Genomic DNA, 24987 nt, shown 5'->3' on the forward strand with positions numbered 1-24987 from the left:
AGAAACGATGAACGATTTGAAAGCCAACATTCGCCGCGTTATTTTCGATATATAGCTGATCGAAAAATGGACTTCCAGATTGCGCTTTATTCAAGCCCGAAATAATATTTAAGCACTAATGGTATAAAATTATCTTTCCAATAAAGCCAATACCATGGCCATTGCCACGATTTTTATGCATTTTATTTAATTTTAAAGTTCTATACCTCTAAAAAAACACCTTTATATGAACGGACTATTGCTCACGTGGCAACTGGTCACAGGAAGATTGCTCACGTGGACTATTTCTCACACGAATATTGGTCACAAGTCAATCGCTCACACGGTTTAAAGAAAGTAAGTTTTAACACATTATTAGAATAACATAAAAGTCTCGTCATTGCTTGCAATAATAGATTTCTAGGAATCTATATATGACAAGCAATAGTGCTTGTTACCAGCATAGATTGGGTTTGGTTGAATGTTTTTCCTGTAATATTTATCATGTTTCAAACTATGTTTTGTTACAATTTTTAAAACATATAATAATGTTAGAAGTGTGTAAAGCTTATGAATATTGTATTTAATCTGTTTTAGCAACCAAATTACCACAGTACTCAAGTAAAATAGCAGTGTTTCAAAAATAAATAAAATACTTATTTATGGCGTGGAGCGCAAAATAAGGTCTAAAAAAGTTCAATAACACCAATTTAAACTGGTAATCCTATAGAATGAAAACGTCTCGTATGTACGCTTCGCTAAGTTCTGTAGATGCAAAAATCGAAAAGTTGTCAAACCGTTTGAATCCAGTCTAATAGGAAAAAAATGCCATGACACACCACCTCGAGAGTCCTTCAGTAAACCGGTCGAATCGTCAAGTATGCGAAGAATTAACAGATAAGCAGTCTTGAATTAATGTTTATTAAACGGTCAACTTTAACTCCAGTCGTCTAACCGAGATTGGACAAATACAGAATTAACCGAGTGTTCGCTCTGCGAGTGGAATGCGAACGTAGAAGTGCTGTGGATGTGGTTTACAATATTTTATACATATGATAAAAAAAAACACAATACCACATACCGTTTCTGTAAACACCAGTAAACGGGTTTGAATCACGTAATTGCGTGTAACGTAATGCGGAATCCCTGGATGCCATGTTCTACCTAATCACACTAATTTCTAAATTGTATTCAGTCTAACCTATATAACAAAAAAAAAGTTATTTTCTAGTATTATGATAGGCTTAATTTACATTAGAACATGAAAGATCTTACGAAGAATATGTGCATGAACTAATAAGTCTAATTACACCCTAAGTCTCACTCTCTCTCTCTCTCTCTCTCTCTTTCTGATTTTGTGGATGATATGACAAATTGTATATTTGAGGTATATAAACCATACTTATAGAAACCCAGCCCAGATGCTGACTCTGTACTGACTTGTCTTTTGCATGCGGAACTATTCAATTCTACAAAATTCAACAGTTTATATTATATGCATTCCTGAATAGGTTGTAGACCAATCGGCAGATGTCTCGATGACATTACAAAGGTAGAAAGAGACAAAACAGATTCTTTTCAATGTCCATAAATGTAAGCATATCAATTGAGCTCGAACACAATCGATAAAAAATCATTTATATATGAAAAATATAATAACGGAACAATAAAAATACGTTCGCTTTCCCACGTATGCTGGTACTGTAAACGTACCGCTTTTACCACAACTCGCTCGGCAATTACAACCGTAGAAACAATGAGATCGTCATCTAATCGAGATTTACGCCGCTCTAAATCGTCGATTTATCTCGTTACGAGGCAATTCACCGAGCTCCGGAACGTTGTGAGCAAAGTGAGTAAAAGTAGCTCAACGAACAAGTGACAGGCGACGAAGTGCAAAGGTCGTAAAAATTTAGGGTTTCTGTGATTACAACGTTCGTTATTTGATGACGTCTCCAACAGTGGACTTTACAGTGAATCTGAATCGACATTTTAGGGTAGTGATAATTACACAATTGTAAACATAAAATAAACGAAAATTTATCACCTGCAAAACATTCGAATACTCGTAGAGAAATTGACAGTAAATATTTTGGATAAATTTGATTTTTTTTTACCAATTAATATAGTATATTCAGAGGTACCCACTATTTTTCTACTTGGGGTACACGATTAAATAGTTCAGAGACCACTGATCTATTATACAATAACTCGACATAGAATTATTAATTGTATTATTATGTAACACTGAATGTCCATTTCAGTAAAAAATAAACAAATCTACAAAATTGGCAAAAGTATTTGGCAAGGAAAAAGGCAATATCAATAAATAATAAAAGTAGGAAATGTAACTTTTTCTTTGATAACCACACAAATATTTGGATATGATTGTGACATACATAACTAGTAGCGTATCGGTTGAAAAATCAACGGATAGTACATGAAAAATGAATTAATCGAAATTTATCGATATTTCTACCCTAGAAAATATAATGTATTCATAATATGTAATTAAATTTAAAAAATATAAAATAAATATGTACGTATGTATGAATTTCTTGAAAATATTATCGTATTATATAAATAGCAATAAAAAAATATTACTACATACATACAAAAAACCATTATTGAAATAATGATGGACTATTTCACACTAGACTAATAACTTCGGAGCGTTCTACGCGGATCTAATATAAGTTAGTGTTTATTATATTAATCCAGAACATTTAAATAAAAAGTTGATACTAGTCGGTTTCATACCTGCCATCGCCACGCTTGCACACGCATAATGAAGCAGTTTGGCGCATGCGCAAAAGTCGTTATTCATCGCGTAATCTGTGAAAACAGCTGTTTCGCGAAAACTTTGAGCAACAGAGTTATAACAAAAAATTATGATAACTTTTGAATATAAAAACAAAAATATATCAAATATTTTGACATTTATTGGTACATATATTAAAATTATTTTATCAATATTTTTCAATCTGTAGATCGCATAAGATCAAAATTAAAATCATAAAATATATTTTATTCTTCTTTGTTTTATTTCTAGTTGAAAAAAATGCAGAAAAACTGAATGTTTTGAAACTAATATATAAAACAAAAAAAGTTGATTTTGAGGATTATTTCACAAAATGCAACGATTTTGTTCGGTACTTATAACGGCGCCTGCCAGGCGGAGCCACGTTTAAATTTCACAGTTGCGAACCTAATTTGCTGTTCAAACCCAATCCTAACCTAAACGAATATAATAACAGTATAATGGTTCATTTCTTTAAGTTAGGTTTGAAAAGCAAATGAACGTTTCGCAACTTTCAAAATTGAGCGTGGTGTCGTAATAATGAACAATTCTCAAAATTTGGTTTAAATAAAATAATTAATAACTTAATTTTTCGATTGTTTCCTGCTATCGGGAGGCAAATTTATCCAAAAAATAATTATTGATTTGTTTATACATTTTATTTATTTATATACAAATGACACTTTTAAAGTAGATTCGTTATAGAAAGTTATTCATGGGATGTTCACTGATTCTGACCAACGCTCACTCGGAAAACGCATTTATCAAAACAACGTTTTGCTATATAAATAGTGCGCACAAATGAGACCCAAATTTTGAAAACCCCTGATATAATAATTTTAATATACCAATACAAGTCAAAACATTTGATAAATTTGTTTTTTAATTTATTTTAATTTAAATGTAATCATATTTCATGCGGCGAAAAGACATGTCACTCGAGTGTTAATGCAACTTCCGCGCGTGCTCCCAATTGCTTCAGTGTATGTGTGCAAGCGCGGCGGTGGCTGATATAAAATCGACCAGTACCGATATTTGTATTTTGTATTTTAACCATTTAATTCACATGAAATAAGAATTTTAAATACAATTTGAATCAGCTATGCATATAAAAACTTAATTTAGTTGTATGCATTCATTCATTCTGAAACGGCGCGTGTCTTATCAAGATAGATTATGTTGAAAGCAATATAATAATACAATTCTCTGACCAACGACAACGATGGTATTCTCGCCTGAACAGTTTGTATAGGTACCCTATGAAGTCACATTAAAAAAATAATGTATCGTGCTAGATACCGGTACAGGGACAAGTTGCTCGTCGTTTATCTAAATTGATTCACCAGCCGTGTGCTAAGTGAATCAAAGAGAAGCCTCCTTTAACCTATAAGTAAACAATATCGTTACTAAACACCTATGATGCCATAGTAGCAAACTTATCGCAATTTATTGGAGAATGTAAGTTCAGTACGGTGATGCATGTATGTCGCTCTAGCAAATATACGATTGGTGAAGAAAGTTTCGAAAAGTTGTGTATTATGTTACTTCTCTCGAGTGCGGCAGGTATTTACTTCCACATGTGCTATACTTCCAGCAATTACTTCATGTGTGGAACATTAAAAAAGGCAATGGGTGGAAAAATATCAAGTTCGATGAAACGATAAATACTTTTTTCTATACATTTTATAAAAACGCAAAAGTATTTCGTATAATTAAGCCAAGAATAAGCTTCATTAGATTTTTCGAGAATTATTAAGTACCTTTAAATAGTTCACGTCATTTTATAACCTGCACTGTATTTATCGGGCTACCCAAAAAGTAGATGCATTGACATGGTTGAAAGATTCTTGCTATGGATCAAAGTAGCGATCAACATTCTAAGAATATCACAAGCAACTGTCACATCTGAAAGAAGTTTTGTCATTTTTAATACTGTTCATAAACAAAAAACACAGGCAAGAAAATTAATCTACATATCTCAAAATCTAGATATTTTAACTCGGGAGATTAGTCGAAAAGATAAGTTTACAATAAAAGTGAAAAATGAAGATAAAGAAGAATAACAGATTATCTGATTAAATGTTTATAATAGCATACGTATTATTGTTCTACGATAGTATTTCAAGTTGCAACGAAATGGTATAAAAACTAAAAAGTAAATTCTCAGCAATTTTAAGTTGAAAAAATATTTTCCTAAATATTATTCTCAACAATTGTACAAAACTTTATTTAATTATAATATACGCAACAATTCCTAAACAGAAATAAAATATATTACACAAGTATTCATGAGATTTATTCCCATTTCCAAACCATACCAAAGTAAAAAGTCTGTACCAAAAAACAGGACGAAGCAAGTAATAGGAGTTTGAACAATGTTAAAATAATACACTTTTGAAAATATATACACATTATAAATGATAAAAGATTTATAATATAACCAATAATAAATAATTTAAAGATTAATGTAAGAAAAAAAATTATACATAATTAACTATAAAACATTCGTAGACAAATAAAAACACGTCGTTCTTGCTACATGCCAAAAAAATAATCTTGCAGATTACACCACATTTATTTGGCTCAATCAATAAGTTAATATTGATTGAGCCCAAGATGTTGCAGCAATATAAACGAATAACAGTACATATATAGATCTAGAATTTTTTATTATAACGAACGCACATCTCGTAATTAGAAGAATCGTCCAAACATAAAATTAGCATTGATGATCCGAGACAAAGTACCAAGAGCGAATAGTAGAAAGCCGTACAATATGTTAATATAACTGTAAAAAACATTACTGTTTCGCTCACCGCAACTAAACCATAACAAATCGAAGATGTGCCAAAATATTATATGTGCATTTGAAACAGGTTTGTGAAACTTTATACGTAGAAAAAAGAAAGAAGTTAAAGGTGCAAAAAATAAATTTGTATACATTTAAAGATCAGGTTTTATATATATGCAGTGTACCCTCACTCAATGATCAAATTATTTAATCATTTTTGTAAGTAAAAAGAGACAATGTGATTGATAAATTTAGAAAACCAAATGGCAAAAATATACTGATATTTCGATTGACTCGTAAAAAGGTAGATGTTAAAGCATGATTTACGGTACGATTGAAACATAATCAAAATTGGTCACAGTTATGTTTAAAACTCTCATAATTGAAACAAATTAGTCATAAAAGGCTTTCCTAGCCAATACTGTAAATGCATACAATCACGTAAACCACAATAATAACTACAAATAAAATTGTCAATTGTCATTATCTCGCTATTAGCTTATTCTTGCCTTGGATAACTTTGTTGAGTCATCAACTTGAGTCAATATAATATACAAATTCAAATGCTTATGTAACTAATATTACAGTTGCATGCCAAATATTTTCATCACATAAGCAAGAGATCACTGCAAATTTAAAACGATATTAAAATATATGATTGTATATGTACATATTATACATGCATTTAATCAGCGAAATTCGATATGTATAAATAATTAATTAGGTTGTACCATACAAATATTTTACCGGTTTGGCTGTTGAAAATTGATTAGATACTGTACTATTGTTTGATTGTTATTATATACATTTAATAACAATCAAACATGAGAAAAACGTTTGTTTTATTTTATGTTCTATATTTCAGCCAGAGTAAAATCAAAAGATGTTTCTACAAACAATTTACAATACTTTCGAAAAAAACATATTGAAAAAAAACATTAAAAATTTTAAAGAGACAACCCAAAATCAATAATACTTCTGAAAAAGCTCCAATTTTTCTGGTTAGAATTTGAATAAGGTGGTGATCAGAATTTATATTAAAAGGTCAAAATATAAACGGCCAGAATAAACATTAGATGATCAGAATGTATATTAATTGGTCAGAATTTATATTATATGGTAAGAATTTATATTATATGGTAAGAATTTATATTATATGGTAAGAATTATTTTGACAGATGCTCAGAATCATTTTTTCAGTCAGTATTATTACAGTTCATTGGTCAGTATTTATACTATATGATCTTTATTTTAACCTCCATGTCAGTTTTATGTTGACATATGGTCAGCATAATACTTGGTCGTTATCAAGGTGTTTTAGGGTCAACTTGTTTAGTTGGGTTTGCAACATTGTCGGATGTCAACACAATAAGCCAAGCGTGCTCCCCGCCGCCGCTCTGTCATTATTCCTGTTTCGGTTGTCACTTTGAATAACTTATTGTCCTACATACAATTAAATAATAAGTTGGAGATTCATTAAGAGTTATTCATGGGGTATTCACTGTTTTGATCAACAGTTTGAGTGTGAGCAAGATATTTTATGAGATGTTTCTAAAATAAATAATTTTTTCCCCATTTATATTTAAAAATGTTATATTTTTTAAACTCACATGATCATCTAATATTTTAATTCTGATCGTTCTAAATTTTTATTCTAACCATTTGTTATCTATCCTGACCCGGAATAATATAATTACGAGCAGGGTGTTAATAAAATTCTAATCGAGGTTTGATTTGTATTCTGACCATTTAATTTATTCACATTGTAAAATCACCTAATCTTTGGAGAAAGATTATAATTTTTTTATTAAAAAAAACGTCATTTCATTTTACTTAATAATTAGTACTTCAAAACAATAAAAATGGTATAACCAATTTAATTCCAAGTTGGAAAATGAGCTTTTAAGCTAATGAATTATGTTTTATAAAAATATCGAGCTTTATAAATTTTTGAAAATTGATATGGTACTACCTAATACTTTATGTAATGTATTTAATTTTCATGCATGATTATAAATTGAAAACATAGCAACATTGATATTTAAGCTTTGACATTCAAAGTTCCGAACAAATCCGATACGATCGATTTTATCTAAAGCTTACGAGACATACAGATTTTTTTCTGAATGTTATGACATATTAGAAAACATCTCATTACCGAGGTCGATCATTACAATATATCTTGAAAGATACATTCAAATATCAATAATGAAAAGTATGCGAGATATATGGTTACATGATTTGAATACGCCCTCTGTAAGGGTAAATTCATACGCAATAGTCGCATTGCTAATTATGAATGGATCTACGTTTTCGAGTTTGCAAATGAGTCTCCAAGGACCCCTAGCGAATCCTTGTCGCGCTTTTCGGCGCAAAAAACAGGTTTTTCGCCTCGAGACGTGAATTGTGGCGCGTTTGAAAAGTGACATTCGGCGGCATTGTATTTACATGGATGGAACAACCGTTCAAAGAGAAATGACCGACGGTCATGATTTGCGCATCGATAGCGCATATAAGAAGCTAATTAGCCACTGACCTGTCAACGGAGAGGGGCGCAGTCGTCGCTGGCGAGGCCCGCCGCTTTTGTGACTTCAGCTCCAGCCACCATCAGCCGGTGTGGACGACGGAAAAAAACGAACGCACAATATTGACTTATGGCCAAAAGCGTAAAATAAAAATCATACCTTCGTTTTTTTTAATTATGTTGTAAAAAATTTAACAATATATATTTTATGTTTCAAAATATTATATTTTGAAGCGCTCACATTGGACTGAGATTTGATAATTGAAAATATCACAAAGTCCTTAATATATGATAAATTCTCTTCAATAAAAACACAAATATATTAATGCTTTCGATACTGTATAGCACGACGAATAAATATATAATTATTATCAATATAACGCTACAAATATTTGTGCGTACTGTTCAGTCAACGCAACGGCGGTCTACCTGTGCTCATCCTAACCTCAGGCTTATAAAATATTAATCGTTTCGTGGATTTCGAGCCGTCAATTTGGAAAAGATGTCCAACTCACCTGAGTCGTTGTATTTTAATTAGACTCATCATACATCCCGGTTCCATAAAATTTCCAAGATGACCTTCTTTTTTAGCTCCCGCAGCATTTGTAAATGAGCAAAAATTTCTGAGATACCCTTTTTTAGCTTCCTTGGCTACCCAAATTGAACAAAAACTTCCAAAACTATAATTATTTTAGCTTTCCTGATTTAGAGCTTAATAATTATGGTAAACCTAATTTTTATATACTTGACTTCAAACTCCTGAGTCAATTCGCACAGTCCATTGCTGTAGCAGCGACGCTAAGTATTAACCTAAGGTGGCCAAATTTTAAAAATATCATAGGAAGACCCTAAAAATAAAAAGGGCCATCTCGGATTTTTTTTTCCGAGGAAAGAAGAACAAATTACTATGGGACCTAAAAAAAGGATTTTTAGATTTTTTGTTCAAGGAGGACAAAATGAGAACAAAGGAGAACGTCTAGTCACCTTAATTAACCTCATAAATAGACCCAAAAATATTCAGGGCCCGAAATTTTGTGCAATAATTTCAAACATCCGAATGCTGATACACAAATATATTGTAATCCACATAAAACTTTCAATGAGCAACAAAGCCAAGGACTAAGACATGGCGATGTTTTCGCATGCCTGATATTTAATATAGTCCTTGAAAATGTCATTTGGGGCCCTAAAATAGTGTGATAATGGAAACTAGTTACACAAAGTTGTTGCAGTTACTGGAATTGCATATGATATTGACATCACAGGCCGCTTCGAATTATGAGCTATTGAAGCGTTTCAAGAGCTATAGCGCTATGATAATTTAAAAAAGTCTCAAATTGTAATTGGGAATGTTAAGATATAGGGCTAAAATTCTGCGTGTTCTAGGTGCCGAAAAAGTGAGCAGGAATGAAAAATTCTGTAACATTGGGCTCGATACCAGGCTCTTCAAATGAATAAAGGTATACGGTAATGAGAAAAAAGGGTTTTAAAAGTCAATCCCAAAACAAAATGCTCACTACATATTTTCTATTAATATTTAGAAATATTTCGTTGCATGATAAGATTACCCACAAAGATATTCGTTAAATTAAATAATCGTTTTGCGAAAATCTTGCACTATATGATGAGTTTTCAACTAACGAAAATATAAGATTAAACATAAATGTATTATAACAAGTAAAATTTCGCAATATGTGGCTAAATTTATTTTAAGAACTTGGTTTTTATGAAAATACACACAAAATAAAGGTTAATCGTGAAGCACAGTGATGTTTACTTCAAGTACTAAAAGGGCTGTACAAATACCAATTTTCAAGATAGATTTGTAGTATTTCTATGCTTTTCTAAAAATATACTGTTTTTATAATCATCCTTTGTATTTTCGTTCTTAACGTTTTATTTTATTTTTTGATCAAACAGAAAATATATATTTGTATGGATGATAGACGACTTATTAAAATAATAAACGCTTTTTTAAATATAAGTGGAATATATTTTGTCAATAAAATATTTATAAACATTTCATAAAACTAAAACATGCTACCTACTTCGATACATACACATTTAATTATTTCTTTATATATAAATATTAAAAAATTGATTGCATCAGAATCAAAATAAGTATTTACCATTTCACTTATGATTATTAATTATTATTATTATTATTATTAAAGCAGAATAAATTAATGTTGTAGCTATGATTGTGAATTATTTTTGGTTTCATTATCTGTATATTATATATAGAGCTTATGTACAAAAAAGCACTTTTAATAATCATTCTATTTACAAAATGAATTGCTAAAGGTGAAAGTTTAAATTAAATTATAAATATTTAACAAAGGGGTGGAGGATTGATTATCCAATATTAAAAAGTTTAAATTAAATACAGTAAATCGTACATGGAAAGAAAAGAGCATCAGCATCCCATTTCTCTGACTATTCTTGAACTAGTTTCGTTCGACCAACAGACTGTTCCTTGCGAGCAGACGAGCGCCCAAACGTAAGGTGTGAAGAACTCTTCTGGCTGCTCTTCTTCGACGTATCGAAATTTTAACTCCGGAAATTTCTAAGATTATCGATTATGTGAATTAGTGAAATAAACATTAACCAAATAATTTCAATAGCTAGTTACTTACTCTCAATCTATCGGTTGACCATTGGTCGGCGGCTCTAGTTACAACGGCCAATACCTCAATGGCACCGAGTGATCCGCGTTGCTCTTGAGCCCTCTGCAATCTTGTAGAAAAGTATCCAATGACCTATTCGTACATATACAGTTTTAAAAATATATTGTTAAATTTATATAATCTATAAGAATATTATAAACCATTTCAATATTCTGAATAAGATCTTGAAATGCTGCATGTGTTCTATAACGATGGAAGAGAGCTTTCTTGTGCAATAGAGTGTACACTAGATGTACGTTCACTCGCAACTGTGATGCCAGACAGGAGTTGATTATTTCTAATACCATACGTAAAACTTCTTCAACAACAGCCATATCTTGAAGCTATGCATAAAAATATTGAACATATAATAAGAATTTAAAAAGATAATTGTGTAACAGTAATATCTAACTAGTTCTTCTCGCATCTGATCCGTAATAACTTCTTCTCCTTGCTCAATTTCCATTTGAAAAGACATGGAAGAATCTGTCGGAGGCGTCGATGGTATGGGTAAGTGCGCTCTGGCCGCTAATCTGGTATGCTTACGTGACAAAGTTTCAAACAAAGATACTAGCCTTTGTGCTACATAAGGATGTAAGTTTCTAAATTCACCTAAAATATATTTAAACATATGTATGTCGTGCAGGTAACAGTATTTAAAGTGCATGAAATCTGAATACTCACTACTCATATTAGCTAGTGCTGCTAGACAGTTTGTGTGAAGATATTTGTCTCTCATCTTCAACATGTTGTATTGGATTGTCCTTATTATAACCAAAATCAATAGTCCTCCGAGTGAGATTTCAGCCATTGATCTTTCCGTGTACCAAGATATATTCTTCAGCGTCTGATTATATTTTAAATAATTTTTTTACTAATAAATATTTTACAATACAATTGAGTAAATAAAAAACACATACTATTTCATGTATACTTCTATTGAATGTGTCGTCTTCGGACAGAATCAATAGTACTATTAAAGACATATAAATGTGATGCGAACTACTGCTGGCTGCATCGTAAAGTGTTTTCGTAATAGGAATTACCTGAAAAATAGAATAAAAGCATCAACATTCAAGATGTTCTTGGACTGATGTAAAAATTTTCCTCACCAGCGTGTGTAGATCGATGTGTGAAAGTAAGTGGCTTCTAAATGCAAGATTTTTATGAAGTAGTAAATACAATAAGAGAGTCACGTGTTCGGCTGCAGCCGAATTTCCTAGTGCCGCATACAGCGAGTTAAAGTCTACTCCCAATGCTCCAGCATTTGAAACGTCTATGGAAATAAACAAATTATATCTCTACTTACATTAAGATGTGTTAAGGAATAAAATACTAACCTTGACAATTGAACAATGCTTCTTTATATAAGTTGTTACCGGTCGTAGGCGGGCAATGATTGACGAGAACGAGAGCTAAAAGACAAGCTTGACTAGCGACGGGATATTTAAACTTGTGCATCATCCCTTCGTTCACAGAAGCGGTCGGTCCCAACGGCACCTCGTTTGTCCAACGTGAGCCCCATACCATTGACCATATACTCGCTTAAATATAATTACTTATATTAAAAGATTCGTTTCATAATAGTTGCAAAATTAAAAATTAAGCTTACAAGCTAAACCTAGTACTATACTTCCACTGGCAGCAGCCGGAGGCGCCGGACGAAGAGCTGCCACATCTCTCAAAAGAGCTCTGATCAATAGTCCGGCGTGAAGAGAATAACGACCGCCAAATATTGTTCTAAAATATGAACAGGTTGTTTGAAATGTTTGTCTTCTTAAAAACAATGAGGTAGATTTTCTACAATAAAGTTAAACTCTTGCAGGAGTACGATTTCAATGTTCAGCTTAACAAGTGCGCATTCCTCAAGCGATTTTTTTGCACAAACGCCGAAAAAAGGTAAAGTAAGAGTTTTCAAAATTAGAGTTGTATATTATAATCAATAGTATATATGTTACAGTGATTTCATACTAGCAGTGAGAGTACACTTTCAGTGGCCTTTTAGGGAATTCATATTCCGAATACACTTTCACCAGTGGGTGAATATTTTTAGACGAAAATAAAATTTCCCTGCTATACACCAGTATTGACAGTTGAGTGGTAAAAGCAGAGTTGTTAAATAGAGGCAGCTTTGCAAGGAAAAATTGACAGATGTAAACATTATCAGATATCAACACAATAGGCCAAGCGGGCTCTGTCGTTATTCCCGTTTCGTTCGTCGCTCTGAATACCTTCACATCCTGTCCAACAGTTTATGTACGAGCAAGATATTTTATAAGATATTTCTAAAATAAATAATTTATTGCCCATTTATATTTATAAATATTATAATATTTTTTTTAATTCACATGATCATCCTATATTTTAATTCTGATTATCCTATATTTTTATTTTGACCATATGCAATTTTTATTCTAACCATTTGATATTTATTCTGACACTGAACAATATAATCATTTGATTTTTATGGTGACCATTTAATTTGTTGCCATTTAAGTATGCCAATCATTTGTTTACGTGCACAGATTCACAAAATATAAATTCACTGACCACAAGCAGTGAATTTATAAATGTATTGATTGTTATGCTTTTACCGATTGAGTTAGCAAAAGTATACTTTCACTGGGGAATATAGATTTACTGTAACATATGTATATAATATATCTTGTAAAAGCAAAAAAAAATCATCACTATTTTAAAAAACCAAGGTTAAATCACAAGAAAAATTCTTGTGCAATGCGAATTCAGTTTCTTGCACAACTTTATATATTAATTTTTTTACTTACTTATATATAAGGGAATTTTCCGAATTTACTGCTTCTTGAGACGGTGCAAATAAATGCACCGATAAGAGAACAAGTAGAGCATTCACAGCTTCTAAGTGTAAATGATAAGTATTGTCACTGAAATATAAAAACAGATTATTTAATATCACATTAACTTTATATAAACAACAGCAATAAATGTTTGAAATATTTACGTCACTGGAACGTCGATTATAAGACCGAATATAGCATCGACCAGCATTTCTAGCACTCCGTCTTGACATACCAAAGTAGTGGCTTCGTCGGCTACGGAAACTACAGCCTCTTCAGAATTGGAACATTTCATGGAACTATCCTGAAGCTCTGAATTTTTATTTGAACTCGTTTCATTAGTAACTTGAGTTTCTTGAACAGAACTGTTGCCGTTCAATTGATCAACGGAATTATTTTGTACCTAAAAATAATCAAAGACTCGCTCGTAAGAGTACTGTTTATATAAATTAAAAATATATTTACCTCTCCTTGATCACTACTGCCGCTAAAGTTATTAGGTGTTTCCGTTTCCCAACAAGCATTTAAATGCTGTCTCAAAACTTGTTCAGTCACATTTTCGACAAGATATTTAGCGACACATCGCACCATGAAAAGAGCGTTAAATGTTTGCCATGATAAAATATCACTAAAAACAAGTTATGAACCTATAATCGAGTGTTTAAATAAACGTTTTATAAATTAAAAAAATAAGTTTTACTTGTCGGCGTTTGGAGTAGATAACAAATCGGTCGCGCGTGTGATAAAAACGTTTATGAGCGATGCGATATTTCCCGACGCCGGATTGTTTGTTAATAACGTTTGAAGTAAAACTTCTGTCGCAGAATCAAAGGCTAATTGTTCTTCACTAAATAACAAAATTGATACACATTTAATAAAAAATATTTACAGTATTAAAATCAGCATTTAATACCGGTTTACTTACTTACTAGTAGGCGGCATCAAATGAAACGCAAGCAAACGCTGCCAAAACGGATCAGTCGACGGAATGTGTCCGGTGTCGATAAATCGAACTAATAATTCATTGTTATCTAGCTCACTGTGTTTACTCACGCCTGTGCCCATCCTTTAGAATTGTACTTGAAACTGCAACGTTACAATGAGCGATTGCGTTATGGTTTAATACATAAAGAAGGTAGAGCCAGAGCGTGAAATTATAATATTTTTTATTGGTTATGAGTGCACGTAGTGATAAAAGCGTATAAATGTTACTGAAAGGGTACGTTACCGAAATTCGCATTAAGCAGCTGCTTCGTTTGATCGATAAATCATATATAATATCGCTCGTAAAATCCAAGTCGCCGGCGTACGCGTATTAGGTGACAGCTCGACGCCAACTTGACAGCTGAACGCCAGTCGATTCAGCGGAGCACTTTATTATCGACGTTCAAATTAATCACTAACTTGAGGATTATGGTCAACATTTAAAAAATAATAATATACAGTTGAAATAAAAAGCGTAATACTGTAATAATAAGCGGATTCACTTATTTAATTTTCTATTCAAATAAATATTATTTTAATATTATCCCAAGACATTAACATGTTATCTCACATACATGTAATTTAGGGATATATAGGCAGAGCCGCTTCTGAATAGTTTGTCGACCCCTCCTCTATCCATATTTATTGATTTTAAGAAATCTATCTTCTGAAAATATTGCTAAAGCATTTTATTTTGAGATTAGCACATATAATACCTTTATAACACCCCGTTACTTTATTTTTAATCATGGTACTATAGACTTGTCTTAAATGTCTTTTGTGAGTTTGGGAACGATTTTATTGAATCCAAAGTCTCAGAAGTCTCACGCCTGCTCTCTTTTTCGGCTCTTACCACGCGCAGAATTGTCCGACAGCCTAATATTTTTGTAACTGTTACATAAATAATAGCTATGTACACTATTTTTATTTTGGATGGCTTTCAATTATTTTATTCAATATAAACCTGATGTCTTCTGCAAATGAAATTCTACTGTAGCATATATTTTACAGTGGTCGAAAATTAATGGTAAATTATCCCTAAATGGGTAAAATATATTTTTTGGAGAGAATAAAAACAAAGAAATATGCAGTGAAATATGCTAAACGAGCACCTCCCATAACGAAAAATTCACATAACGAGCAAAACATATTGTAAAAAAATACTAGTTTAACGAGCGTCGTTTCGCGTAATGAGTGACGAGGAGAACACTGGTGAGATCCGGATTATGCCAAAACTTTCTGTAATGCCAGCCCTACACTACTCGCGAAGTTTCCCGAAGTTAGCTGAGGACGAAAGTGTAGAGGTCACTTTGTGCTATTTCGTTTCGCCTCGGGCCGCTTCGAGTGACTTCCGCTCCGTGTCGGTATTTGTTGTCCGAGTCAAAGTACGAAGCGACTCACCACACTACTCGTTTTATTTCAGTTTGCATGTAGACGTATTGTTATTTGCACGCACGATGAGCGCTGCAACGTAGTCATGAGCAAACGCTTTTCTATTTGGAATTGCTTTGGTCGGAGCCATGTATTTAGGACCCTAATGATAAAGGGGACAAAGATAAAAAGAAAGTGCTGCTTCGGGATATATCCAGAAAATTAACCTAATTCCGATAGAAGAATCGAAGGAAAAAGAAGATTCCCTATTTGTCACATACAGGGGCTATAATGTAAAAATATCATCGTCGCTTAATACGTCTTGGTGACCTTAATAAATCGATAACAATGGCGTGGTGGCGTGATTTGGGAACACCAATAATTTTTTAAAAAATATAATTAATTTTAATATATTTATAAATGTATTTCAGCAAAAATCAAGAATTGTTAAATAAATGTTTTAATATTCTGTTTAAGCAATTTTCAATCTTAATATATATTAAGCATCTGCGATATAAGGTTCTAAGGTTCTGCACCTGGACCTTGTTTGCCATGACGGCTGAGCCGTCAAACTCGGTGAAAGGGTTAAATGGAAAATTCCAATTCATTAAATTTAACGAACCGAATAATATGTTATTTTTGTTCTTTAGGATTTAAATCCAAATTGAATCTTCATACACACAAGCCAGAAATAATTTAAAATTAACCCTTGTGACTACTATATTTTTCTCCCCTACTCTAGCACACGCTGATTATAGTTGATAGATATAAATATTTAATTTAAATTGCTGATATTAGTTTGAGTTTTAAATAACAAGTATAAGTGTATTGGTTTTCTGTATACAATATATAAACAATGTATTTTGATAAATATATTGAAAAAATAGTAAGATTTTTTAAACATGGTTCTTATTGAAATAAAACACACTAAATTTAGAAAATATTTTTGTATGAAATAGTAAATGTATCAAGAATAAGTAATAATGAGTTGAAAGATAGTATAATTTTTCTCGTTTCCAATAACTTTTGTGTATTTAATTTTTTATGCTTGCAACATATATAGCCGGCACGGCGCCATTGTTGATTTGCACTGTTTTCCGGCGAACTTTTTCCGTTGAATTAATGGTTTCATGGTATATATATAATCTTACGGTTAGTGACATAATACATATAGCCCTATGTGAAACAATTAGATATATTAGTTATATAATTTGATCATTCACTTGCCTCGAAAAAAAATCTAAACATAACCTCAAACCTAATTTGTCAATTTTTGTGGGTTCAATGATTATTACGAAACGAAAATTTCAAACAGCAAAAATTCCAATTATAGATGATCACTATACACATATGTAATATATAAAAAATGTCTATATATATAAAATAATGTTTATATCACAAATGTCAATATGATTTTAATTTAAAAATATTTTACAATTATATTAGTAATTTACATTGGTATGATTTTACACAAATTTTTACTTAAAAATAGAGAAGAATATAAAGTAGATGGAATTAAAAGTAAAACATATTTGACGATCAAACAATCATCTATGTTTTTATTTCTGTGTTTACATAAATTATGATAAAGTGACCAGATTTTGAAAATATCAAAATACACTAATAAAATATAAAAAGGTCATCAACTTTTTAGACAATCCTCAAAGGAGGACGTTTGATCACCTTAATTATGAGTAAAGTTGTTTTAATAAAGAACAAATTGTCACAATATTTAACTGTTGTGAAACTACCACACATACTTATTTATATTAAAAAATACATAATATATTTTCAGAAATGATTCCAAGAGGTAATCAACGTTACGAGATAAAATTACTTTATGTACATAATGTACATCTTATGTGGGCGCAGATCTGTGATTTTGCAGAAGATAATTTTTTTCAAATTGGACTGTATGGGGTGTTTCATAAAGGGATAAAATCTGATAATCCCACTTATAATGATATCATATTTAGCAGCGAAGGTACTGATAGCATAAGACAAATAAAAGAATTGTTATACAAATTTAAAAAGATATATTTTACACCAGTCTGGTATAACGCTACGTAAGTTTTATTTAATTATATCTGTTTATTTAAATGTTTTTGTAAGTTTTAATCATTTTTATAATTTTAGGTTCCATCTTTTCAATGATGCGATTGACATTTTTGGTAGAATTGAACTTTTAGATAAAGATGGCACTGTGTATCAATTAGACAGATTGATTTGCGAGAAGGATTTAGGTTACAAGACTGAAAAGTTTGAAGAAAAAATTAATGCTTGTAAGTTTAGTAAGCCGGCTAATTATTTAGTTAAATTGATGAAAGAACAATTCCTATCTAATATACACAAAAAAGATGTAAAGAAACCGTGCAAATCTCATTCCTATTTCGAAGATAAAAAATCGTCAAAACATAAGCCTTGTCAAGATGTAAATATTGGTAAGTTTTAATTGTATTTATAAGCTGAGAATAGATCTTAAATTGTTAAATTTTATTTTTAGGCAAACCATTAGAAAGTGATATACAGAACAGCAGTATCGAAATGAAAGATCCTAGAAAGACTATAGAAACTTATAAAATTTCAAGCCAAAGTGATAATCCAAATAAATTTTCAGATGAACGTAAAAATGTAAGCAAATTTAATGTTTCAGAAGAGTATGATCAATTACATAAAAATATAACAAGGATGATTGAAGAAGCTTCCGAATCTACTGATCAAAGTGATAATACCATAGATACGACTACTGAAAATGAACAAATTATTGTTGAAGAAAAGATATGTTTAGATGTTGTTGATTTAGATGACTTTGAACAATCTTATGATGATAATGATGACTTACGGAAAGATTGCAAGAAAGCAAAAACTGATTATGAAAAAGAATTAAGCGTCAATTGCAATAAAAATCAAAAGAACATTTATGTAAATAATGTATCTGACCCTAAAATGCAGGATTTTTACAAGGTTAATCTATCTTCTATAATACCTTTAAAAGATGATAAGCTGTTGGAATCAGTACCAAGTATTCAAACAGTCGATAGTCACTCAGTCAGTATTGATATGTCAGATATGAAATGCATGCCTGGATTTGTGAGCAACGTAGTAACCCCAAAATTATTGATTCATACAAAGAAAGGATTGTTCGACAAGAAGAATGATTTATGGGTGCATCTAGAAGAATGTACTTATAATAGTGATTTTTATAGACGTCTCGCGTCTATGATTCTAGTTCCTAAAACGCTACAAACTGCCATTTGGCCAGCAGCTAACGACAATCACAGCATTTTTGTAGTGGGTCCAAACTTGAGTGGAAAAACATTTGGCATAATAATATCATTATGCAATTTAGTTCTCGAAACATTGTGGGATGATACTAAACCCGAGGCACGTGGACCGCTAGCTTTGGTGATTTGTTCAAATATTAAAACCACAAGGGAAGTAGAAAAAATATGCAATCACATGCTAGATAACATTACATTGCCTAATTTTTCTAAAATTAAAGTGTCCAGAATTGATAGAGATTTTATAGATTATAAAAATGCGCTGAAGCTGTTCGGGCGTTGTGACATTTTGATATCAACATTGTCGGTAGTAAAAATTGTAACCCGTCAACGTAACCCGTTGGATCTGAGTCGTTTGACTTATTTGGTTTTAGAAGATTTGGACATTATCGAAGAATATTATAAGGGCGACGCTGAAAAATTAATTAATATATGCCGACTAATGGTAGCTGCAAAGAATGATACGGTTGATTTAAAAATATTTGCTACGTCCAAAATATGGTGCGAGACAATGAAAAAATTAGCACTCACAGCGTTCAATCCTTTGGTGTGTATAGTAGCTTTTCAAGAGTTCTTCATGTACTCGAATGGATCTATACGATTTACTTTCATATCGAAAGCTGAAAAATTGCAACATTTAGTGAAGAAATTTTCGAAAAATTTTACCAAAAGAACAGTTATTGTGTGCATTGACGATAGTGATGTTTTAGAAATTTCTGAAAGTTTAAAAAGCACCTTTTATGTAATCACGGCCACTGGGAAGGATAACATGGGGACTACTATGGACTCATACAACAAATGGAAAAAGATATTGTACGAACATGTCGTTTTAGTGACATGCGATAGTCAATTAGATCTCTTGGATATTACAGATGCGGAATGTTTGATACACTATTCTTTGCCTAGCACGTTTTCATTGTTCCATAAGAGATTCACGACGATTATGGATAATATACCAAATTTGTGGAACAGCGTTGAATCGGTCATCGAAACTGAAATATTCATCGATGAAACTAACCACATGCAACTACCGAAACTGACAACATTCCTTGCCGATAGATGCGGAGTTGAATTTGACGAAGAAACGAAAAATATTATCAATGAAGTAAATTACTCGATGGAATTGATCAAAGCGAAGAAAGATATCGATATCTGTGAAGAGCTTCTAAATTTAGGCAAATGTAGCAATTTAAATTGCACCAATAGACATATGCTATTTTCTGACATTGACGAAGTTACTAATTGGATTCCCAAACGTGGCTATATTACATTTGAACTGTTGCACATAATTAGCCCTAGTCATTATTCTGTTAGATTACTGAAGCATATTGATATGGACGGAAAAGTAACTACATTCGAACGGCAAGTAATGTATTTAAACGAAAAGATGCTCTTGTTTAATGCTAATAAAGGCAATCATATACAATTTAAAAATCCAAACGTCGGAGATATATGCAGCGTACTATTGAAAACACAAAGTTTTCTGAGATGTCAAGTAATACACATAAGATCATTAAATCATCACGACCGGAATTATTGTGAAATACATCTTTTAGATGAAGGACGAAACTTAACTGTTCACTTAAACGATTTGTATCACCTTCCTGTCGAACTAAAGGAAATAAATTCAAACGTTATTAACGTTAGATTATCAGGAATAGTGCCAAATGATAAAGAAGCGAGATGGGATAAATTTTCGATAAATGTTATGAGACTATATTTTCAAAATATTAGTGAGGATTATTATTTTATGAAAGGAAAAATTGTCTTAGCAGTGAAAAACACTTTATGGCTTCAATCGTTGTATTGCTGTTTAACAATGGAGTCTTATAATAAAGTGGCTGTAATTTCAGATGTTAAACAATACATTTTATCAAATAGGATTGGAACATCTAATCCTAGACAGTTGAGCCTAATTTATGAACTTTGCGAACAAAGTTCATTTGAAGTTCCAAAATATGATAACGTAAAGAAAGAGAATAAAACTATTGTAAAAGATATTTTGCCTGAACCACAGTGGGCTCATTTAGATGACGACGTTTTTAACGACGTAATGTTTAGTTCTGGATTATCAATCTATGTGTTCTATATAAAATTGATAAAATGGCAGAGCTTATTGGATTATTTATCAGACGATTTAATGGCACATGTGATAAAATACATTGATGATACTCCCTTTGATGAAAGTGTTTATCAAGTTGGCGATTATTGCATCGTTAGATATACGGATTCTAAATATGCCAGAGCTCGTATCGATGAAGTTCATGAAGATAAATCGAATAGTTTTTCGTATAAATGTTTCTATGTTGATTACGGCGATTGGTCAAATATTAAATGTGAAGATATATATCCGATCACAGCAAAGTTTATAACTCAAATGCCTTTTCAAGCAATAGAATGCAAACTGTTCGGTTTGGAGAGCAATGATGATAAATCGATCGACCTATTGTATGATTTATCGTATGAATCGAATGATGGAAATGTTTTAAAACAATTATTTTCATTTACGTTGTCAAAAAGTGAAGCAAAACACACAGATAAAAGATACTCGATAGCGTTATACGATCCTGTTCAAATGTTAAATCGTGCTATTGTTTTAAAAGAACTTGCGACGTATATTAACATAGATATTGATGAGTTAACGAGGGTCGATGAGAAATTGTTAACATTTTTAAAAGAAAAACAAGAACTGGAAGCAAGTCTAAAAGACAATGATGAACAAGAAAGCCATTCATGCGATAAAGTAACGCCTACAAGTTCTTTTGAAAATCTTACAATTGACCAAATAAATAAAGAGTTGGTATTTTTCGAAAGCGAAGAATTAAATATTGACGATCAATGGGAATGCACGTTTGAAGTAGAGGATTATCAGCGGCTCTGTGCCCAAAAAGAGTTTGATAAAAAAGAAGAACCAAAGATTGTCGAAGTACCTAAAAACTTCAAAGAATCTGATATAGAAGAAATATTCAAAAGAGCGCATACATATAAAGATAATCCTGTTAAAACAATCCCCACACCTATATTTTCTGATCATAAAACTCCATCTATCAGATGGCATGAAAGTAATACGGTTGTATACTTCAAAATAGATTTGGTTGGAGTAGAAGATTATGTTCTAGATATCACAAAAACGACTCTTCATTTCGAGACACTCTTAAGAGGTGATAGCTACAAATTTGATTTGGAGTTGGCTGGAATGGTTATTGTTGATAAGTGCTCGCATTCCGCTAGAGGTCTTTATGTTTACGTTAAGTTGATAAAGTTGCGCAAAAAAAAATGGAATGAATTCGTGAACGCCGATTATCAGCCGAAATGGATCAGATTCGATTATGATTTTTACGAGGGTGATGATAAGGATCTCAAATTGCTTCATAAGGCGAAGTTGTGCGAGGAAGAAGAAATGATGGAAAGAACCCGCGATGACGACAGCGATGAGGAAGAATGTATCGACGATGTTGAATTATCGAATGAGATGGAAAATATTCAGTGTAAAATCTACGAAGGATATACCGAAGAAGACTTTACCATATTTAACAATTAATGTGTTCATTTTAACTAAATAGGAAATTAGTTGAAATTTAAAAAAACATGTAATACTGTATAGCAGTACTATTTTTTATTTTATTGCATTTAATTCCATAATCATACCATTGAGATTGTATAATATATGTTAGATTACTAAATGTGCTTGTAAAAAAAGTTCACATCACTGTTAAAGTTAAATACATATTTTTATAAGATCATATTTTTTTGAGTTTTATCCTTCTTTAATTTTACAAAATATTGTAGATAAAACAATTCTTCAGGAGCAAAGTGTCGAGCATGGCATAGATGGAGTATTACTGAAAATTCAAAGTAGTTAAATAGAAACAACTACTCTAACTTTTAACAAATTCTAAATATATTTATTCCAATATTAAAACTATGTTTGCATAGTAATCCCTCAATAAACACTATTTTCAAAGGTCTTTCATAATCCTAAAATACCGCAATGGAAGGTATTGTACGAATTAAAAAAAATACATTGTTCTAGTTGCCAGTATTGCTTTGATTTCTTTTTCTCGGTTCAATTATGGTACCTGAATTTTATTAGTTGTAATTAATCATTTCTTGAGATTGTTGCCGAACCAAATAGACTACTTTCTTATAGCTATTAGACATCGTTCAAACCTAATCGATGTAAGAAGCTATAGTGGTGAAAACATTAATCTGATTTGTCATTGCAAGATTCAGAATATGTAAGAGAATAAGCAAGATTCAAATGTAAGCCACCTATAAACTTGATGACTAAAACAAAGGTGACCAGATTTTGAAAATATAGAGCACTAAAAACAGGGCCGGCCCTAGGTTATTTGGCGCCCCAGGCAAAAACTAAATTGGCGCCCCCCCCCCTATTAATACTTGAGCGCAAAAATATAATTCAAATTAAATAAATAATATATTATATTTGACAACATGCTCTTTTTTACGATTGTGGGTATTTAAGAATTTATTTTTTGTTGTGATTTTTTTACGTGTGAAATAATTTAAAGAGTACACAGTAGTGTATAAAAACTAATATCAGATGATATTCTTTAACAATATTGTTTGATAATTTTAAGTGAATATTGCGCCTTTATTTGGTATCACGGCGTCCCAAAAAATCTAGCGCCCCAGGCGATCGCTTGTACTGCCTGCCCTTCGGGCCGGCCCTGACTAAAAATAAGGTTATCTGCAAAAATTTTGTTAGAGGACAAATTGCCGCAGGAGCTAAAATAGGTCATTTTGGAAATTTTTGTTCAAAGGCCATCTCAATCTTGCTCGATTTCTTGTTCGAGGAGGACATTTTGCTGGGGAAGTAAAAAAAGTAATTTCGGATTTTTTGGTTAATTTATGTAGGGATGCTGCAGGAGCTAAAAAATGGTCACCTTGGACATTTTTGTTCAAGAAGGACAATCCTCGAAGGAGGACGTCTGGTGACCTTACTAAAACACCCACAGAATACAACTCAACCCTATCATTAGCAGCCTTAATAGTAACAATGTACTAGAGCAGCGTAATTTAAATCTTGATGATATTGACATCATGAGTAGGCTTATCATACATCCCGATTTCACATCATTGGTCTCGGCCATATGGCATTTTATCCTGGTTTCACACATTGGTCCCGGCCATTGCGGGGGGAAAGGTCACTTCAGACATGAACAAAAATTTCCGACATGACCATTTTTTGGAGTCCAAAACACTGAATATAAATAAAATAAATTAAACATTCGATTTCAATTATTTATTATTCTTCTTAATTATATTCGACTTTCGAGCTTCTTATATTGGTGGCACTATAAATCAGACAACTGCCAATAATCACGCGTGTTCAAAGTGTGAAATGCTAGTTGGCAACAATATATTTTATGAACTAGATCGCTTAACCTGACCAGACTTTTAAAAATTGCGATTATAAAAAAAATGTTTTCTCGTGGCGTTTTAAAGAGTCCCGATTTTTGGAAAGAATGCTGTACCTTTCTGAATGCTGAAACTTTTCAGTTGTCAGTGTACTAAAAAAATTCCCTCAAATGGGAAATATTCGAAAAAATAAAGGGTTTTTAAAGATTTATAATAATATACACATATGAGTATATATATTTGTAAATTTTACATATGTTTAAACTAAAAAAACATATTATAATAAAATTTTTGCGTTTTATGATAATAAAGTTTTGTTGCTCTAGAGCAGGGATGGCGAACCTTTTTCCCAAATGGGTAAAGTTGTTGGCTATTTCGTATACACATTTTCAT

The 24987-nt window shown here is 31.7% G+C and overlaps 3 protein-coding genes across 7 annotated transcripts in view; 1 reads left to right on the plus strand and 2 right to left on the minus strand.

Annotated features, from left to right (window-relative positions):
- vlc (disks large-associated protein 2) overlaps window positions 1-8188 on the minus strand; it is a 34770-nt gene extending 26582 nt beyond the window's left edge. For all 4 annotated transcript variants that reach the window (XM_088181957.1, XM_088181952.1, XM_088181959.1 and 1 more), the window contains exon 1: window positions 8107-8188. The gene's annotated coding sequence lies outside the window, so the exon portion shown is untranslated. The remainder of the gene's footprint in view (window positions 1-8106) is intronic.
- A 2068-nt stretch (window positions 8189-10256) lies between these two features.
- Window positions 10257-14927, minus strand: LOC148236729 (dymeclin). Its single transcript, XM_088182065.1, has 15 exons — window positions 14805-14927; window positions 14502-14662; window positions 14277-14423; window positions 14042-14204; window positions 13741-13979; window positions 13547-13663; window positions 12373-12500; window positions 12101-12304; window positions 11873-12036; window positions 11681-11806; window positions 11445-11607; window positions 11173-11372; window positions 10922-11104; window positions 10731-10853; window positions 10257-10660 (listed from the first exon to the last, which is right to left on the minus strand). The coding sequence occupies exons 2-15, from the start codon at window positions 14639-14641 to the stop codon at window positions 10511-10513; spliced, it is 2247 nt and encodes a 748-aa protein (XP_088038191.1). The 5' UTR covers window positions 14642-14662; window positions 14805-14927; the 3' UTR covers window positions 10257-10510.
- Window positions 14928-16986: 2059 nt separating this feature from the next.
- LOC148236730 (putative ATP-dependent RNA helicase TDRD12) lies at window positions 16987-22972 on the plus strand. 2 transcript variants are annotated; one of them, XM_088182601.1, is made up of 4 exons: window positions 16987-17083; window positions 17727-17997; window positions 18068-18372; window positions 18435-22972. In XM_088182601.1, the coding sequence occupies exons 2-4, from the start codon at window positions 17729-17731 to the stop codon at window positions 22751-22753; spliced, it is 4893 nt and encodes a 1630-aa protein (XP_088038727.1). In that variant the 5' UTR covers window positions 16987-17083; window positions 17727-17728; the 3' UTR covers window positions 22754-22972. The 2 variants fall into 2 exon arrangements, with proteins under 2 accessions (XP_088038727.1, XP_088038729.1); XM_088182603.1 differs by having other exon boundaries at window positions 16987-17064.
- Window positions 22973-24987: the final 2015 nt, after the last annotated feature.

The sequence above is a fragment of the Plectrocnemia conspersa genome, unplaced genomic scaffold, assembly GCF_051122295.1.
Source record: "Plectrocnemia conspersa isolate PC_06_02 unplaced genomic scaffold, ASM5112229v1 ptg000003l, whole genome shotgun sequence".
NCBI lineage: Eukaryota > Metazoa > Arthropoda > Insecta > Trichoptera > Polycentropodidae > Plectrocnemia > Plectrocnemia conspersa.

Excerpts from the sequence above, each read along its gene's own strand:
- LOC148236730 (XM_088182601.1), top strand. The coding sequence starts at position 17,729 with ATGATTCCAAGAGGTAATCAACGTTACGAGATAAAATTACTTTATGTA. Across the intron at positions 17,998-18,067 it reads CCAGTCTGGTATAACGCTAC|GTTCCATCTTTTCAATGATG; the intron begins GTAAGTTTTATT and ends TTATAATTTTAG. Across the intron at positions 18,373-18,434 it reads TTGTCAAGATGTAAATATTG|GCAAACCATTAGAAAGTGAT; the intron begins GTAAGTTTTAAT and ends TTTTATTTTTAG.
- LOC148236729 (XM_088182065.1), bottom strand. The coding sequence starts at position 14,641 with ATGGGCACAGGCGTGAGTAAACACAGTGAGCTAGATAACAATGAATTA. Across the intron at positions 11,608-11,680 it reads ATAGAAGTATACATGAAATA|ACGCTGAAGAATATATCTTG; the intron begins GTATGTGTTTTT and ends AAATATAATCAG. Across the intron at positions 10,661-10,730 it reads GGTCAACCGATAGATTGAGA|AAATTTCCGGAGTTAAAATT; the intron begins GTAAGTAACTAG and ends CGATAATCTTAG.